The sequence below is a fragment of the Protomyctophum parallelum genome (assembly GCF_964188405.1).
Source record: "Protomyctophum parallelum genome assembly, chromosome: 18".
Lineage (NCBI taxonomy): Eukaryota > Metazoa > Chordata > Actinopteri > Myctophiformes > Myctophidae > Protomyctophum > Protomyctophum parallelum.
Genome location: NC_139716.1, coordinates 32,265,458 through 32,284,780, shown reverse-complemented (window position 1 = coordinate 32,284,780; position 19,323 = coordinate 32,265,458). Strand labels below are relative to the sequence as shown.

The 19,323-nt window shown below is 44.1% G+C and overlaps 1 protein-coding gene across 3 annotated transcripts in view; it reads right to left on the bottom strand.

Moving 5' to 3' along the window:
* Positions 1 to 919: 919 nt before the first annotated feature.
* fxr2 (FMR1 autosomal homolog 2) overlaps positions 920 to 19,323 on the bottom strand; it is a 30,499-nt gene continuing 12,095 nt past the window's right edge. Inside the window, exons 4-18 of one of the 3 annotated variants that reach the window (XM_083788599.1) lie at positions 19,234 to 19,305; positions 19,056 to 19,103; positions 18,004 to 18,152; positions 17,085 to 17,178; positions 16,211 to 16,327; positions 13,870 to 14,040; positions 13,068 to 13,146; positions 12,627 to 12,796; positions 11,559 to 11,645; positions 9,254 to 9,482; positions 8,565 to 8,750; positions 5,350 to 5,544; positions 4,834 to 4,932; positions 3,845 to 3,933; positions 920 to 2,912 (exon numbers count right to left, since the gene is read on the bottom strand). In XM_083788599.1, coding sequence (XP_083644725.1) covers positions 2,802 to 2,912; positions 3,845 to 3,933; positions 4,834 to 4,932; positions 5,350 to 5,544; positions 8,565 to 8,750; positions 9,254 to 9,482; positions 11,559 to 11,645; positions 12,627 to 12,796; positions 13,068 to 13,146; positions 13,870 to 14,040; positions 16,211 to 16,327; positions 17,085 to 17,178; positions 18,004 to 18,152; positions 19,056 to 19,103; positions 19,234 to 19,305 — 1,896 coding nt within the window. In that variant the 3' untranslated portion in view covers positions 920 to 2,801. The remainder of the gene's footprint in view (positions 2,913 to 3,844; positions 3,934 to 4,833; positions 4,933 to 5,349; positions 5,545 to 8,564; positions 8,751 to 9,253; positions 9,483 to 11,558; positions 11,646 to 12,626; positions 12,797 to 13,067; positions 13,147 to 13,869; positions 14,041 to 16,210; positions 16,328 to 17,084; positions 17,179 to 18,003; positions 18,153 to 19,055; positions 19,104 to 19,233; positions 19,306 to 19,323) is intronic. The other 2 variants (XM_083788600.1, XM_083788601.1) reach the window with 2 other exon arrangements.

Below are 19,323 nucleotides of genomic sequence, written 5' to 3'. Positions count from 1 at the left end.
TGACTGTACAACTAGCGTCCAACACACAGACACTCAGCAGCCACACAACAAGCAGCCTTTCAACAGGACATGAGGGTAAGGGCAGATACATTGGGCAATACAGTACACATACATGCCTACATTTATGCTCTGTTGCATGACGGCGTTCCATGTCGAAAACAGCAGACCTACAAGCTCACATGTTGTGGATGAGACGTGTTGTGAGCTTGTCCACCATGTTCAGCATGGGGCACTGTTAGGCACCAGAGTATGAATGAGGCTATACACAGTGAGGTATAAAGGTAAACAAACTGGTAGGAGATAGCGCTCCATTTCTCTCTCCCTTACTCACACGCACGCACACACACACACACACACACACACACAGAACCAAAGGTACAAATAGCCAAATGTTTTCATACTCTCGACTTAAAAAACAAAAACATACAGGTGAGCAGAACCGGGTAACAGCATGTGGGTCATCTCACTTCAAACACGCTCCCATTCATCAGTCTCTCAAAAAAACCTTTGGTCATGTGGACACGCTTATCATGCACAATGTCGGCCCCTACAGTATAACACTTGTATGCCACCTACACTGACCAGGAAAAGGATGGACCATTTCCACTGGTAAACCACCCTCCCCCTGAAAAAAGAAAAAATAATATATCTGGGCTATGAGTGGGGTAATTTGTGTCAAGTCACGAATAAATGTTTCTCTTTAAAAAGGAAAGAGCTCCTAAGTCAGACATTCAATGTGTACATTAGCAGCAATTCTAGTGAATGAAACAATGGCTTGTCAGTCAGATTAATTAACACCCTTCCTCATGCACAGGGCTGGCACCACCTATTTACTCAGGATCTAATACCATGCAGGTTAGAAAAATAGACTGCAAACTCACAAGACAGAGATCAGAAAAGTTCATTTCCAGAGGAGAGGTTGATTTCACTTCCATTTTTTATTTAATATTTTCTATCATGTGGAAATAACAAAAAAAAAAAAAAAAAAAAGTTGAGAGCGGTAACCAAGACAACAGTAAATACATGAGCCGAGAGCCAATTGAGGTTCCACGAGCCCTCCTGTTTGTCAGTCTAATCTGCCAAGGTACAAGACAAACCACGTCGCTTCACGTTAAAACCCCGGCTGCGGCCATCTTGCTTTTGCGGTGTGCAGGCGACCACCTCGTGCGACTGACTCGCAAAGTGTGTTTCGTAGCGTTTTTTCTGTTGTGTGGTTGTGCGCGTGCACGGTCACCCCTCGTTGTGCGAGGGTCAGTGGGTGTGTTTAGTTTACAGCTCTCATCTCGTCTGAAAACTGTGCCGATCCCACGTTCTGCGCACCTCCCCCACCCTTAACTCCCGCTCTTCGCGTGTGCCGGCAGCCGTGTGCTGTGGCAGTTTATAAGACGCTGGAAGGTACTGCACACCGTCCCGTCACTTTACTCCTCGCTTGGAAATAAGAGGCACAGTATAGCCCTAAATCCATATTTTGAGTGCACAACTCCGTCTGGGTGGCTGTTTTTTTGCAGTCTGTCGTGCACAGGAACTGCCCAGGACCCTCAAGCGACGTGAGACAAGGTGGCCAAAATGGCAGAGCAACTCTCATGCCGGCATGACCAACAGAGAGGCCCTCGCCTTGTGATCTGCCTGGACACTTAAGTGACGTCTACCTCCCCAGCTTATCTCTGTGGTTGGCTGGTCACCAGACATCTCAACTCTGCACATCCAATCACGCACGCACACTCAAATGCACACGCATTCCCCCACGCACGCGCTGACCCCCGACGCTGTCCACCTACTCTTACTGAGGACAAGCGCCTTGAATTTCATGTTTGGCACCAGGCAATTTTTTCTCCATCTTCTCGCCGGTCACTCACTATGATCCTGTATCGTCTCTACCACAGTTGCCGCTCAAGCGGTCATTTTTACTCCTAACTCCACCCCCTCCCAAATACAAGTGTCTTTTTTCCTCATCTTAAAAAAAAAAAAAAAAAAGTAAAGAAAAAAAACACAGAAAAAAAACTCTCCCTTTTCTTCACTTCCTCGTGAGAACCAAAAACAAACTCAATGTAAAACTCAAGTTTTTTTTTCTTTTTAATTCAAGGCACAATGTCTATCAATAACCCAATCTCTTTGACTATACGTCCTTCCATCTGTCTCGTCTCGACTGTCGGTCTGTCTCCACCCTCCCTAAGGTTGGGGGGGTATGAATGACGTGTCACAGAAGCTATTGGACCGCCCCCGCCTGTATGCCGCCCTCCCTACGTCGCCTAGTACCGTCGTCTCTCCTCTCCCCCATCACGTTTAACACTGTTAAGAGACGTGTCGGTTTCGGCCGAGAGCGATGGGAGAGCAAGCGAGCGACCGCAAAGTCCAAAACCAGTGATAAACAACGGAAAACATACAAACGATTAACAAAACAAAGACACAAAAAAAAGGGAACAAAAGAACAAAAATAAAGACAACCGTTTCAAAAACAACAAAAACACAAAGAGTCTCGTCCTGTTTCTTGTGTTTCGGTATTTCTTTAAAAATCAAGTCATATCCACCAGCTCTTTTTTGGCAAGCTAGTTGTTTTTAATCTTCTTCTTTTAAATAAGCACTAAGTACTGATAGATAGGATAGCATACACCATTACGTGTGTTTTTAAGTAGATGCGTTTGTCGTTTTTTTGTAGTTTTTCTCTCTCGTATGAATTCAGGTATTTTGTCAGGTAATTTTTCACTCATCTGTTTATGGTTTTAAGTTAATGCAAGCAGGGACAGAGTTTGCCATGAAGTCTTGCTCTAGACGTGGGTGTGAGACGGACGGGTGCCGCTCCTTTACGAGACCCCGTTGACCAGGGTCAAGGTCTCGCTGGCCGAGGCCATGCCGTTACTGGGGGAGCGCTTGGAGGGCGTGCGGTCGTCCATCTTACTGCTGCTCCCGTTCTCCTGGGGAGACGAGGAGGAGAGGGGAAACACGGACAGGGGAAGCTCGTTATCGCTGGCCTACTTACGTTTCATAGCGGGGAAAATGGCACCGTTATGCAAAGAGCGCAAACATTGAAGCAGTCATTTCACAGAAATGATTCATATAGTTAGTTGATGGAGGTCCCCTGGGGCTCTATACTTTGTCCACTGACCCCCCCCCCCCGCCAATCAAATCTTCACACCGAAAACAGCCGTTCTACAAGCCGACAATGCATCACGACTCATCGTGAGCTGGTAGATCACCTATTTTGCCCCAAAATCGGGACGCTAGGTTCATTACCATATCACACCAATATTAGCAGAACTGCACTGGTTGCCAGTGAGCACCAGATGTGATTTTAAGATTATTTTAATCACGTTCAAAACCCTAAATGGGCTGGCCCCCATTTACATCCATGAGATGCTATCCCTCCCGAAATCCGTGCGCACCCTCAGATCCTCGGATAAGGCCCTCCTGGCTGTCCCTCGTACAAACCTAGTTACCCGGGGTAACCGGGCCTTTTCCGCTCGAGCTCCCAGACTGTGGAACGCACTGCCAGTGCACATTAGGGTAGCCCCACCCGTCCCCCTATTTAAGTCTCATCTGAAAACCCACCTTTATACAGAGTATTTTTTAACTACTTAATTAGCCAATTGTACATACATGCTTGCTATTGTTTTGTGTGCCATTATAATTTTGTTACTGTGCGTTTCTTGTTGGTTTTTAATCTTGTTCTGTGCAGCACTTGCAGAACTTTGTTTCGAAACAATAATAAAGTTCATATCATATATCTAAATATTCAAGAATGTAGTATTGCACCAGGATAATAAAAACATGACGCAGTATATGCTCCGGAGCAGGGGTGCCATGTAGTACAGTACATAGTACAGTGCATGTATGTATCCATGCCTACCTTGGGCTCAGGGCCTGCGTGGTTCTCCTTCTGGGGAACGTTCTGTCTGCTCTGTGACTCAGGGCGGGAGATGTAGTCTGCCACAGTCACTGAAAACACACACCATTGACAAATATTAGCCAAGCAATGGAGGGAGATTTACTTTTTAAATCTACAGTGGTACACACACTAGAATTATATCAAAAGTTGCTCAAATTAAAAATTTTATTAGTTCCTGCAAACGCAAAAGAGAATAAATAAATATTACACCCATATGAGGTATCATCCAAAATGTTGTTACTATGGGCACATTGGGCAGGGTTGGGATGACAAAATAGCCTTTGAAACAGCATTTAAAAAAATGTAAATAAATTGTAATATTTATTTTTATCCTAAAAACAATTAATCTAATATTTGATTATTCTGGCAGATCCCTAGTCCCTGCATGGCACTCACAAATGTTGCGGGCACGGGCGGTATTTAAAGGGGAATACCACTCATTTTCAACATTTTACTATGTCATTAATATACCTTAGAGTGGGGGGACATTGTGAATCACATCTTGATGACATCATCAAGATGTGATTCACAATGTTAATGATGATGATTAGATGATATGTGTTGAAATGTTGAAAATGAGTGGTATTCCCCTTTAACCCATTCTGACCGGGCACCCATTTTGGTGTTGGCATCATGTTATGCTTTAGCTATTGAAAAATAGCAGATCTACAAGCTCATATCGCGCCACCGAGTGGCGCGATACGAGCTTGTAGGTCTGCTATTTTTGAAAAATCGAAGACACTTTTAGAATCTGATCTCAGGTCAGAATGGGTTAATAATGAAACTGTCAGGATGTAATAGACATTTTTAGAATCTGATCTCAGGTCAGAATGGGTTAAATACCTGCGGGCGGGAGCAGGCGGTCAAGATAAAACCAGCAGTTAGCGGTTTTTGCCCAACAGCAACGCTATGACAGTTCACTGTGACTGCAAAGACCTGAATGTGCTCACCAGGTTGTCTGTCGCGGCTGGTCGATCCTCCCTCTGGCCGGGTGCCTCGGTTACGGCGACGGCGGCTTCTGTTGCGACGCTGAGGTCTGCCCTCTTCATCTGACATGAAATTAAAAAAAAACAAACACACAAAATAGAGGGTGAGTGAGTGAATCAGGTGGGTTGGTCACACCCCAGCTTCACAAATACCTCACATGGGATCTCACATGGTCCAAATACTATCTATAAATACCAAGATGAATACACAGTTAACATCTGGATAGGTCACCAGCTACCACATGTTTATCACGTCAAAGTGACTTGCTTTTCTGCCTGTTTTCATGTATAGGATATAGTTCAACATTTTCGTCCTGTGTAATAATTTAAGTTGGCCAATAAAACATCATCCCTGTAACTGGATTGCAACTGGTGTATCTTTTGAACAACGAGCTACAGGACAAACATCGCAAACCGCCGTTCACAACTGCAGCATAGGCCGAGACACAAAAAGTCCCATGTTGGGGGGCTCTGCCGAACCTAATCCGTTCTCGTTGGGGCCGGCCTGGCCGTCCGACTCGCCGCCCGCGGCGTCCATGACGCTGGGCTCCTGGTCGTTGCGGCGGCGGCGTGAGCGTCTGCGGCGGTCTCCTCCGGCCTCGCTGGTGTCGGCGTCCGCCTGCTCACCCTCTCCCTCCAGCAGGGAGTAGGGGTTGCTGTCTGGGTCTCTCAGCACTGCAGAGAATAGAATAGAGTGCATAAGAAATCTTGGGAGCGCAGCTCCCAGGGTCAACAATAAAATTAAAAAAAAGGGACAGATAATAAAAAACATGCAACATAGAATCCTAGAATAAATAAGTGCTTTATAATCTTCCTAAAAACCGTGCATAATAATTAAGTTCATCTTTCATATTGACTACCGTCCCTAATGTCCTCGGCTACTAGTCGCACCGTAGCAGGGAAAAAACTTTGAGAAGCGTGTTGTGGGTGGAGAATAAGATGCTCTCTGGCCTGTGGTGTCTCAGGTTGTGCTGTGTGTGTAGATTGAATGAAATGATAAAGTGAAATGAAGAGACCAGAACATTGAGACGGAGGCGGCGTGGTGGCGAGTCTGACAAAGACGTCCAAGACGTGCTGTTGTTTTTACATTGTGAGAAACTTACAACTTTTAACCTGAAGTCCCTATTTTGGGCATGTCATCATCCGTGAAGACATAAATAAAAAAAAAGACAATGTTTTTCTACAAGCTCACAATGTGCGACACTGTTGTATGACACTGTCAAACATCAAACTATAAAATATTGGGGCATCAATTTATGGGTAGGTAGCCATCGCTTTTGAGGTCTTGCAGGTTTACAAGTAATCCTTGTAATCCGTGAGGAGCACTGCAACCTCATTGCAGCCATAATTTTATGTATGCTTTTCAAAAGAATGGTACTGTAAAGATATAACTGCTAATATAGTTCTGTCACACCAATACTGAGGGCCCCATCTTGTGACACCCTTAAAACAAAACTAACCGATCTACATCGACACGTTGTGAGCTTGTAGATCAGCAAGATATAGCCCATAGTCTCTCTCACAAATGACAGATTGGACTGCTGCCTGCTGCAAAGCCACCATTACCGGTAGTTATTTTTGTCTCAATCAGAAATTCCTCAAACTACAAACTCCCTACTCCTTCAGATTCAAAGCACTGGAAGTAAATTCTTCAGAGTTTAGTGCGCTAGAGTCAGAAATACAAGTGAAAGAGTCAAAAAGAGTTATGGCGTAGCCTTCGATGGTAACAATTAATGTCAATCATTGTCCCCAGGATAGCAAAGCAAATGCAATCTGGCTGCTTATTTACCAGGACGCATATCTGTAATTTTGCCAGCTAGGGCACAATTTGGGAGGAATGCATGAATCAAATGAGAATATATTAAATATGCATACTACAAAAACCAAATTCCAATATTATTACTCACTCTTTTTATGAAGCAGCCAAACTGTAATAATGTTAAACTGATTTATGACTACACTATTAGGTCAGTAGGTATAAATCTATTGCTGAATTATTTATCTCACCGCTATATCATCCAGATACAAAGCAAACTATTAACCCCAAAGCATACTTATTCTGGGCAGGCATGTCATAATAGGGAAACATTCTGTGAAAGGTTTAACTGGTTAAAAAAAGCTTCCGACAATATAGAAGTGTTGCCACTGAATATTCTTACGATGTGTTACACCAGCACCTCACTCAAACCTGATTTGATACAACTTTGACAATTTAAGGATCACAGTTAGCAGATTGTGAGAACATGGGTAATTTAAGTGAATTCCTGTGTTTTTTAACTCTTCAGCACTATAAACTATGACTGTTCTTCACTATTCTATCGCTCACCATTGTCGTCGTTCTAGTTGTAATGTGGACTCCATTTGACATTTTAAAACAAAGTTTTTTATAGGAATAGTGCTTGGTGTGGACAGCAAATTAGCATCCACTCTATTTTAGTGTAAGAACTGACCCGAGTACTCCAAGAGCTCAAACTAATTCAGAGAAATGTTGGATGATAATCTATGACCATGTTCATCTGAGGCAGTGGTTTTCAACTAGTGGTCCAGGAACCACCAGTGGTCCTTGAGGGGGTTCCAGGTGGTCCTAACTAAATGGACCCTTATAGATCTTTAACTCTTGAGAGCGTAAAGTTATTGGTAAACATCTGCAATAGTTAATTAACAAGTCGACACAATTAGAGAATGTAGAATAATTGTTATTTTGCCTTGTTATCTCTCTTCTTCATCAATACAGCAGACAAAATACTATCCAACAACAACAAAATATTCAATCATTTGGTCTGAGATGCTAGGCCATCAAATGGTAGTCCATGGCCCATATGCCAAATAAATAATTGACCTTGAGGTGAAAAGGGATGAAAACCCCTGATCTCAAGGCCTTGGTTTCAGCCAGGACTAACTCCAGAGTACATTAAAACTAATTGGGGAAAAAAGAGTAGGAGGTTTCTATCACTACTACAGATGAATGGGAAGACATGTGTAAAACACAATGTACGTCCACCAACTCAAGAATGTGGAGGGAATTCTGTTGGAAGAACCCATTGAGATTTTTTTTAATAACCTACAATTAAATCAAAGCAACTGAAAACAGAACAGCCATGCTGGAGACAGTGTGGCCACAAGGAGGCGGGCCACGCTCATATATTCTGGAAATACTGGCAGGATATCCAGTCCACCATGGAGACCATTCTGTGTTTTAAGATACCTCAGACTTGTTCCTTTTTAGGAAATATTCTTGAAGAGTTTCTAACACATGACAAATATTTAATCAAGATCCTCTTAGCAACAAGTAAGAAAGCGAGCACACGACGCTGGTACCAATAGGACCCACAAAAGAAAGATGATTGGATGGACATTACTGAGGAAATATTGGTCATGGAAAAACTAACATTCATACTCAGACTACAAGAGGATACTTTTTACTTTTTTTTTTTACAAAAAGTGGGATCTCTTCCTCCAGCCCATTGCCATGTATGAGGAATTCAAATACTGTATTTATAGATTGTGTTAATCTGTGATGTATGAAAAATGCAGCCCTTACCCTTTTGTTTGTCAAGTTTGTGTCTTTTGTTTTTTTGTTTGTTTCTGTGTGTGTTTTTTTTTTCTTTTCTTGCTGTCTTAGGAAAAAGTAAGTGAAAAAAAGAAAAGAAAACCCCTGATCTGAGGGAATATGATGCTGGGGGTATATTCCCCACCTGAACTGATGGAGTTGGTGGGTCTGGATCCAGGTCCAGATCCTCGACCTCTGCCCGTGTTGGAGCCACGTCCCCGTCCCCCTCGCCGGGAGCCCCTCTCGTCTCCTCCCACGCCGCGGGGCCGTTGGTCTCGCTCGATGACCTCCTCGGACTCGGAGGTGGTGTTGGACTGCTCGGAGTTTGTGCCTGGAGAAGGAGCGGTGGAAGGGGGGGGGGGGGGGGGGAGAGGGGGCTTTTTAGTGAACACCACGTCACGTTTTATGACAAATGATTAACCACTTTCAACCTGGCATCTTTAATCTGGGGCTCTGGGCATCATGTTATTATAGGCAAAACCTTTGACGGTATCGGAAACCAGACGATCGGCAGGATCAGACTTTAGCTTGTAGATCCGCTGTTTTCTCCATGCAGCGCCACATCATACGACAAAGTATAAAACGGGCAATATGTGGTTAACCACCAAAATAATTTATTTATAACAGAGGGGACCTTCGTCAGGTATACTGAAGCTTCAGTATACCTGACGAAGGCCAGTTAAGCCGAAACGCTCCTTTGTCCGCTCCGTTATGAATAGATTATTTTGGGAGCTTTTAAGACTGTGTGCGGAGCTCCCCTTTCTTTTAATAGTCATTTTATTGTGTGCGAGCACACCTCTTGAATGATAGCATCATGGGCTCCCATGGTCTCACCATATCCGCCGGAGTACTGGGTGTTGGAGGCTCGGCGCCCGCGGCCCCGGCCGCCGTACGTGCGCGAAGTGTGGAGCGAGTTGTTGCCGCTGCTGTCGTCCGTCATGTAGCCCTTCTCGCGGTCACCGGTGGGCCCGCCGGTACGGCTGGGCGGGGCGCGGTAACCCACACCGATCTGACGGAGCTGCTCGTCAATCTGCAGGCGCTCCATTCGGAGCTGCTCCACCTCCTACAAAAGACAAGGACAATGCCATCTACAACACTTTGTGTATGTATGCAATCGCTATTGATAGTTGGCATCATTACTAAATTCACCGATCGCCGTTTGTGTGTGTCCGTCCTATTCCGGGTCACACGGACACAGATTAATACTGGGACACAATTTTCCACGTAACACACCCACACGGGGGAAACAACTCGGACAGGGCATGTTAACGTGAACACACGCGCCGTTTCGACACCACACTGAACATCATTTGCTGTTCATATATTCAGAACGGGTAAGGACTAGTAAATATAGATAGTGGACAAGGAGCCCTAGACAATGAATGGTCATTTGAGAGTTTGTGTAAACACAAACATTACATAAACACAAACATTGAAGACAAAAGTGAGGACGCAAATTGATTGGCCGGAATGAACTGTATGATGATAAGCATGGCCCTCACTTCACACGGGTGTGACTTCTTATTATTTGAATTGTCCAGGCCATTGATGGGAAAAAGCCAGTGTTTCATAGTCTGTCAGCTTACAGGGGTCACAGCCAGCAGTTGGCTAGCATGTGGACACGTTTGTCATGTCGGATGAGATCACAGTACTCTTGAAAAAGCGCAACATTTTCATTCGGGAATGCCATGAGCTCATCCTCGTCCTTTTCAGCCAAGTCACAGCCGACAGGAAGGAAGGGTGTCGGAGAGGAGGCACCGGGTCAACACCGGCGTCTAAGGGCTGGGCTAAAGTGCACCGGCAGCAGTTCCTGTGGTCATGGGGCGGATCGCCTCAAACTTTGACAGCTGCCTCCACCAACGACAGCTGCACGTTGCGGGAGGTGGTAGCAGGGGGGCGTGAAGGAGGGACGGGGGGGGTCGGGTGTTATTTTTAGGATGCTTAGGGTCCAGATAGCTGGTAATCTAAACTCCTGCTGCCCCCCCCCCCCCCCCCCCTTTACTATTTATAATAGCCCAGCACGGGTGAGGACCAAAATGAGGCGCCCTCAGCAGGTTTTTTACATGTGGCATTGGGAGCAAAGAGGGAGAGAGAGAAACAGGTGACCAGTTTGAGATTGACCAGGCACATACAGACGCCTGCCTCTATTCTAGTCCATCTAGTATAGGAGTTTGGTCCCCACTCCCTACCCTATTCAGTATTTTAGCTGTGACGTGAGTGCCCCCTCCTGAGATACTTCCGGGTCCTACTTTTGTGTCGCTTTTGTGTCCCCATAGAGTTATACTGTGACGCTCTGTCGGACTAAATCTGAGACGAAAACAACCACGAAAGTCTAATTACAACAAAGCTGTGCTGCTCTCCCAAATCTGGCTGTGACAGGCCGTCTGCCCCACATGGAATACTATCGCCATTTTATTTTATTGTGTCAACTAAATCCTCATTAATGCAAACTAGATTTAACATACTCAAGCCTGCACACATTCTAAATATGCCCCCGAAATATTTTACCGAGCAAATGGATATATATTTTTTTGTTGTCATGGACACTTGTACAAAACATTAATAATTCTACTCGAGTTGGAAGCATTAAGACCCATTTTAATTTTTAACCCTCAATGGCTTCCTTTATGAAAAATATCGTCATTGTAAAAAGATTCACGTGTTTAGATATGCCATTTACAATGAGATTCGGACGGAAGCTGGTGCCACTTGGACCCGGACGTAACTTAGCACTACAAAATGACTTTGGACTTAAATACTGAATGACCCCAAAACTACCCTACTTGACCAGAGCCTGATCCATATACCAGTTTGGCCAATATATCAATCATTTTTTACATCGACATCAGCAATAATGCTGTCCCTTTAATATCAGTCAAAATATCGCTGGTCTAGGTAGGACACGGGTTCGGGCTCGATCAGTGCAACAGTTGTTCCAACTGACAACTACCAGTAATGATTGATGAGAAGAATGATTCGGAGAACTTCAGACTCAAAATAGCTTTAACTGAGGGAAGAAGATAGAAATGCTGATGGCCCACAGTAAGTGAGATGTATAAACTACAGAGTGGCAGGCAGGTGAGGGCAACACTGCCCTCTAGTGGTGCATGGGAGACGCCGAGACGGAGGACAGACTCACCTGCAGGTAAGCCACGTGGTACTCCAACAGAGCCTGGGCATTGCTGATGTTCTCCTTAGTTCCTACAAACACAAATGGAACCATGCCCTGGAGGTGGTGGTAGAAGAGAGAGAGAGAGGGATGCAGAGTCAGTCTGTGTTGAGGTATTGGATTAAGGTCCTTACACACACACGCCCTTCAGCAAATATTTCACATGAAACTATTCAACTGGTGATGCCTCATTAATTCTTTCTCTGCCGCTAGCCATAAGCATAAATTAAGTTAACCTATGCCATCCTTGTTCACTTTAAGAGAAGGAGTTTGCCCGCCCCCTCCCCTCCCAAACACACACACTTCAGTATTATTAGCACAAGCACGCAGTGTTTACCTCTCGCCAGAAATGTCTTACATCGAAATTACACCTCTTAACAGATTTAAACGGAGATCAGATTTAACGTCCCATAGCTGGTGGTGACGGAGGCGTTGCATAGCAACCGGACCAATGTTAAAATCTGCCGTGGGGCTCAACCATTACACAGAGTATACGTTGGGGCCCGTATATATATATATATATATATATATATATATATATATATGGACCTAGCAACCTTGCGGCGGGGTACGTACTGTATTTATACGGACATGACAGAGAAATAATTAATAGAGGCCGATGCTTTCAGTTGCAGTGAAAAAACATGACATTACTACATTGCCATGTATGTACCCCTGACATAAACGGCAGTTTAAATTAATAAGAGCTCTTGTGTGCAAGGACCTTTAGTCAGAAACAGTCAAAACAAACCCGTGCCACTTTCTCATAGGGAACAGTGTAAGTGCAGATATATTTATGACATTATTTAGTGTAGAATAAAATAAAAGAATGCACCATCAACAGAAACTTGACCTCAGTTGGAGAGCCAAAACTAATTGACAATGGAATGGCAATGGAAACACTGGGTGATTTTCGGCAGACAGACGAGGCAGCAGAAAGGTGGAAACAACACATTGGGAATTAACTCCCAGGAAAGTAGAATAAAGAGGGTCGCTTTTTTGGTTTTAGGTTGGAAGACCAGGCGAGCAGTCATTCACCTCTTTGTCTTTGCTGCTGGAAATGTCGTCTCTGTCAGCCTGAGCCTGCCTGCCTCCCTCCTCCCTAGGAAGCCCCTTTTTGTCGTTGTCTCCCTCAATTCGAACACGAACCACTCCAGACTTGTCCACAATCTCCTGAATGACTTTGCCGTTCTTGCCGATGACTTTGCCTGTGTGTGAAAGAGAGAGAAAGCAAACAAACGAGGCACATTGAAAAAAAAAAGTAATCATTAGCGGCTGGGTATGGAGGCATATAATTGAATACAATTTACACACAAAAAAGAGACAACATATAGCATTGCTGGTACTGCACATCAAAAGATGACATGAAACCCGCACGCAACAATGTATAACTGTTCAGTTACAGTTCTGCAACATCCGAGATGATGTTGCAGTTGGCGAAATGAGCTCCCTCAGGCGTAATTGACATTGTGCACTCACCTACGAGGTTCCTGGGTACCTGGAAGTAGTCTTCTTTGAACTCAAGGTACACTCGAGCCTGCCTCACTGCCTCTGGGGTCTGTGGGGCAGCAGAAAACAAACATCATATAGCAAGACATTGACTGACTCACATGGCACGCAAACTTGTTTTATATACACGGTTTTGCCTGAGGAAGGAGCTTCATTAAATAAGACAATACTCTTGTGCCGAGCAGATACAGTGTGCACTGTGCAGGTGTACCTTATTGCTTTCATTGATATACACCGTTTTAAAAGCTCCCTCACCCATACACAAAAACTGGCCTGCCTGTGACTTAAGTCCTCTATGGCGTACGGCTACAAATTTGGGCAAGGTTTCAGCCTGATCAAAGCCCACATTAGAATATTAAAGTTACATATTTAAAATGTAAAAAAAAAAGGGGGAGAAAGTTTGTACGTGCATTAAGAGTTTAGCGCCGATTGGTCCAGAGGTTATTAGCTCCAGACACGCATCCACCCCGTCTTAAGACGACTAGCCTGTTGCAGAGCCACAAACACATCTAGAATATGGGTCCACTAGGAGCACCATTTTTTTTGCTTTCCTTGAGAAACCTGAATTTGAAATGTGCTTAGGAAATAAGGCAATAAGAATGCACAGTAGAGCCGTGTTTCAGCTCAAGTAGTTTGCTTTGGTGTTTTCAGAACTCTGAGGGCATATTTGCACACAGGGTGACATGCATGCATAAACGAACAAAAACAAACCCCAGACATTCTCATTACAATAGTTTTGCATTAGAATAATAAACGTTTCGACTTGACGGACCTCTCCGTAGATCCTGAAGGTGCAGCTCTCCTCCTCCAGTTCAATGGCGGTGACGCCGAGCACCTTCCGGGCCTGCTGGATGTTGGCGCCGTGAGAGCCGATGGCGAGGCCCATCAGGTCCTCCCTCACCCGAACCTCCTCCTGGTACGCCGATGCCAGCTGCTTACTCGTCTGAGGAGAGGGCGGAGGGGAGGTTATTTTTGTGTTGAGAATGTTCGCTGAGCGCAGTTGCACGTTATGGTACCAGATCTCAAGATAGGCTTCTGTTGAATGTACCAAAAACCTCTTCTAAACTGGGAGATACTGCCTTCAGGGTACATGCTCAACGTCTATGGAATATCTGTCAAAACAAGTTGAAGCTGGATGTCCTAGTTTCATATGATATTTTTAAAAGATTTTTAACTGACCTCACACTAGAAGGCGTATGCACCTGCTTTGTTTTTAATAAGATTCCGATTCTGTTTTCTGGTGTATGTGTGTTTTTGTATCATAGATAGATAGATATTTTTGTGTCATGCACCCAAGGCGTCCAGCCCACATGGACTTCTTTACACAAACAAAACATTATGCCTTTTTTCCCACGCTTTGCATAAAAAGTCTGGTAAAGCAAAAATACCTTTCCTAAAACAAAATTCCAGTTTTTCGTAGTCCTCTAACCCCAACACACATCCCACTGACCCACTATACAACCGGCAGTCCACACTGGGGGCATGGCAGACAGCCCCACATCAAAATGCAAGCCAAAAATGCGCTGGTTAGCACAGATGGTTGTCATTTTACAAAATAATATATGTCTTAATTCTTCATATAATGGCCAGTAAAACAAAAATATTATTTCATTTTCAATTTCTTTCAAATCACACACTAGACACACTGTCCTCCTTAGGAGTACCAATGAATCTTCCCGTTTCTAAAGCTAATGGTAAAGTCCCTGAATGCAGCTGTGCACAAAAAGATCAGACTTTTGGATATATTTTGTGTAACATATCTTTTTGTGTGTTTGTCATTACATAAGTGCTATGGGCCATGATGGAGTCTGAAAAGGTGGGTTTTCAGGCTACGGCAGAAGATTGGGAGTGATGCTGCAGTTCTGACTGCAATGGGAAGTGCATTCCACAGTTTTGGAGCCAGAAGGGAGAAGAGTTTGGGACGTGTGGAGCGTTGTCCCGGCGTTTTTAGTGAGGGTACTTGTATGTAAAATCATTGCTGTAATGGTTCTTTGTATACAGGGCGGCATTGAAAAAGAGACCTTGGTCTCAATTGGATTCCCCTGAAATAAAGGTTTCAATCAAAACTACAGCAGGGTAAAAAGATGGTAGGCTGCGTAATACAGACAGACCTTATAGTACATACACCGTCACGGCGTAACCTCATTGTTGTAGCAACACTTCCAACAATGAGGGCAATACATTTAGTTGACTACACTACTCCATGTCTCACCCATGGCTCTGGGCAACCATTATTAGTTTTATTAGTGGCAGAGGCGTCGTCTAAAAATAACGTAAAAATCAGCCTGCGGTTTCACACATCTTGAAACCACTTTCAACATGGTGTTCCTATTCTGCGCATATGATTATAGGCTAAACGTTTCACACACACACACACACGTCTCCGATTAAAGTAAATAGACTTAACAGAGGCAGTAGAAGGTTAAATTGTCATTAAGGACATTTAGAAAAAGTCGACATCAAATGTCAACATTTGATGACACTGATCCATATTAATTAAATTATAGCGACAACACTTTTAAGTCATATAATCCAGCAATAGATGGGACATCATCCACATGATTGCAGCAAACACAGCAGCAAGATTTGGTTGTTGCTGTGATAGGAGAAGGATATCAAATGGAACACAACCACCCCAAAGACTAATCATTGTGTATATTCCTGCACTATACCTGCATCGAGTGACCTTGGTACATAGAATTTGATCTATTGAAGATTCTGACCTTCAAATGTACATCATTTTCGTTTTGATTGTATTGCTGTATTGTTCTTTCTGCTTTGGCAATGTAAATGTATGTTTTCTCATGCATAAAGCCCTTTGAATTGAATTGAATTGATTGCATACTCTTACTGCGGTTACTGCTATGAAACCTGTATTTCCTCCTGGGGATTAATACATGTTCATTTTATCTTCTTATAAATAGCACTTATACCATGTACTGAATGAGACTGAGTGAATGCAGGTGCTTTTAATCATGTAAATGTAAAGGTCAAGGTGAGCGTTCTTCTCCCAGTTATGTTTTTGACTGTATATGCATGCGTTTAGACAGGATGCGTCCTACCTCCAGATGTTTTGACTGTATATGCATGCGTTTAGACAGGATGCGTCCTACCTCCAGATGTTTGGTGGCCTCTTCGTTGCGGGACATGAGCATGAGCTTTGTGCGGATGCTGCGGAAATGCATGTCGCTCAGGAGCGCAGCGCGCTTTACCGTGGTTTCATTCGTAGACTGTACGGATGAGAGGGGGGGGGACAGGGGGGGGACGACAGGAGAGAGCAGATAGAAGAGAGACAATTCCATGTTACTCCAGTCGTCTTGGAGCATTAAAAACCCATGTTTGAACATGAAACGAGAACAAAGACTCTGCTACTTGATGTCATCCATAAACATTCCAGAGCTGCTCCCACTGACAGAATAACCTTGTGGACTGAAAGTCTCTCAGACAGCCACTTAAAATTGCATTCCTGCTGTAATAAAACAGTTGAGAAACATGTTCTGTCATCATAATATTGTGTGTTAATGGGCAAGGTTTAAGTAGCCGCTGTATACAGTTGCTGTCGGGCATTAATCTTGCATGTCAAAAGTCAAAACAGTTACTTGAATGCAATGGATCCAATGTACTTTGTTATTCACAAGCTCTTGTTGGTTACACAAATATATTTGCAAAACTGACTGCCACAGACAACCAGGCGTTCCTATTTTGGGTATGCCATTATTGGCGATTTTTTTTTCTTCTGTATAGCAGATCTTATATGGATATGCCATTGTCACATGACGAAATGGAGCATTCAATTATGACAAAACAAAGAGAAACATGGACACACAAGGTTAAGGTTTCTGCCTGACAGCAAACTAAAACATATAGGCATGAATGATTATGGCCACCGGTCATTCTTTTGTTGACAATGAAGCAAAACAAAAGTGGTGTTTGATGACATCACAGACTAGAGTCATTTATGCACTTGCTTTGGCAAAGAGTACTAACCAGCACAATGAGTTCGTGCGACTGGGCACTGAAGAAGATACAGTTGGCTCCGATGGCTTTTCTGAAGTCTTTGTGAATGTTGTCGTTTGCACAGCTGTTGATGACAAAACAATCCACAGGATAATCTTGTTATTCATGAGACAGCTTTTGGGTCATCACAACATCACCGCTGCATGCTGTGACCGATAACAGAGTTGGACGCCAACCGGCTACCGCATTCAGCCATTGGGAAGTATTAGTAATAGTACAGTTAAAACCCATCAGAACTGGTCCGGCCTGACAGTGTGTCGTGGGTTAAAATCCCTTATCCAGACGGACCTTTGCTGAATCACTCCCAGTATGTATGTATATGTGTGTATATATATATATATATATATATATATATATATAGACATTTCCTGTCTATATATACCGTCAAACAGAAAAGGCCAAAACAATATCTAAAAAAAAGGGGGAATAAAAGTCACACCCATAGTGCATCATCTCATTCCGTCCAATTACAAATTTTGTCCTCACTTTTATCTTCAATGTTTGTGTGCATTTTCAATGGCATTCAATATTTGTTAGGACAATGTGTTTACACACAGCCTCAAAGCTGGACATAGGAGGGGCTAGCGCCCCTCAAAATATCAGAACAGACACTAGTCTCACGTAGTTAGACATATCAGAGATCTCCACTCCACAAATGTGTCTAATGACATGCAAATTCAATCTAGAGGCTTGTCATTATTGGTCTTCAAAGCAGTGGGAGGTATGTCGCGTTCTCCACTGTTCTAGCCCATACATTGAATATAGATGTCGCGACGCATTGTGAACTTGTAGATCTGTCATTTGGTGTCGAGGGAGAGAGAGACACAGGTAGGGTATAAACGTATAAGCGGTTAAAGTTTGAATATGTGAGAGAGCAGAAGGGACTCACATGTCCCTCAGGTCTTCTGGGACAGCGATGGGGACCTTGTGGAAGGAGTTCCGGGAGGAAGGGCTGTTGGGGTTGAGTGGCCGGATGCGTTCCGCCGTGACGATCTCGTTGTATGTGGCGTCGCACGCTGCATATTCAATAACGTAGAACTGAAAAAGGATCATACCGTCATTAGGACAGGAATCCCCGTCATTAGGATGTGGGAACAAATGGCGTGTCAACGGTAAACCGAGATGACTAATGCATACTTTATACTTTGTTGTACGACAGTTGTTGATCCGCTATTTTCGGTCCACAACACCGTCGTACAACGAAGTATAAATCAGGCTTAAGTGGCAGGTCTGCTTGACAGTTTACAACCTTGATGTGAAATATTGACTAAAGGACTGGATAAATTTGCGATAAGAGATATAACCCGCTGCCTCCGATGTCTTGCCAGGAAAATAAACACCTGTACAGGGCATTAAAGATTCATCAGGTGTCCTGTCCAAAGTCGCTCAAAAATGCCACTTCGTTTTAAATGTTCAATCCACAGCCCTATTCATCTGATTAATGAAGCAATACTCCTTCAAGGGGCGGGGGGGGGGGGGGAGAGAAATAGAGAGCGGAGAAAATGAGAGCAAAAATACTGAAAAGAGAGGAAAGATGGAGACAATGTTGACAAAGAGAAAGGGTGAGGGAGATGAGGGAGAGCGAGTCAAGAGTGCTCCAAGAGTAGAATTGGAGCCATCAGTCAACACTAGACATTCCTGCAGGCTGTTATCACACAGCTCTCCAAATAACAGCACCAGCAGTTCCCCCGACACTATAGCACTGCAAGACCGCCTAATGCCACCCCCCCACCCACCCACCCACCCCCTCCCCAACACACATCCCACTGACCCACTACTCAACCGGCAGTCCACACTGGGGGCATGGCAGACAGCCCCGCATCAAAATGCAAGCCAAAAATGCGCTGGCTGTGTTTGGTACAAGCAAGCGGGGAGAATATAAAGATATAATTTGAGCCAGGTATGACGGCAGGCCAAACTGATGGTGCTGGTCAGTCTTACCACACACGTCTGCTTTGAAGCTACACATACCATACTGTTGTCTCGGACCTGCAATTCACCAACATTATTCCTCAGGTGATTATTAGGGTTAGGTAATATAATACAACTAACATAACACTGCGGCATCACTTCTGTCCTAGTCAGTTAAGTAGCCCAATGCTAGCCTGTGCCAACTCACCTCTCCCTTCATCATTCTGACGCGGGCCAACCACCAGCCACATGGCTCCTGTTCGTTGGCTCTGGAGTATACCTGCATGGGGAGACAGCC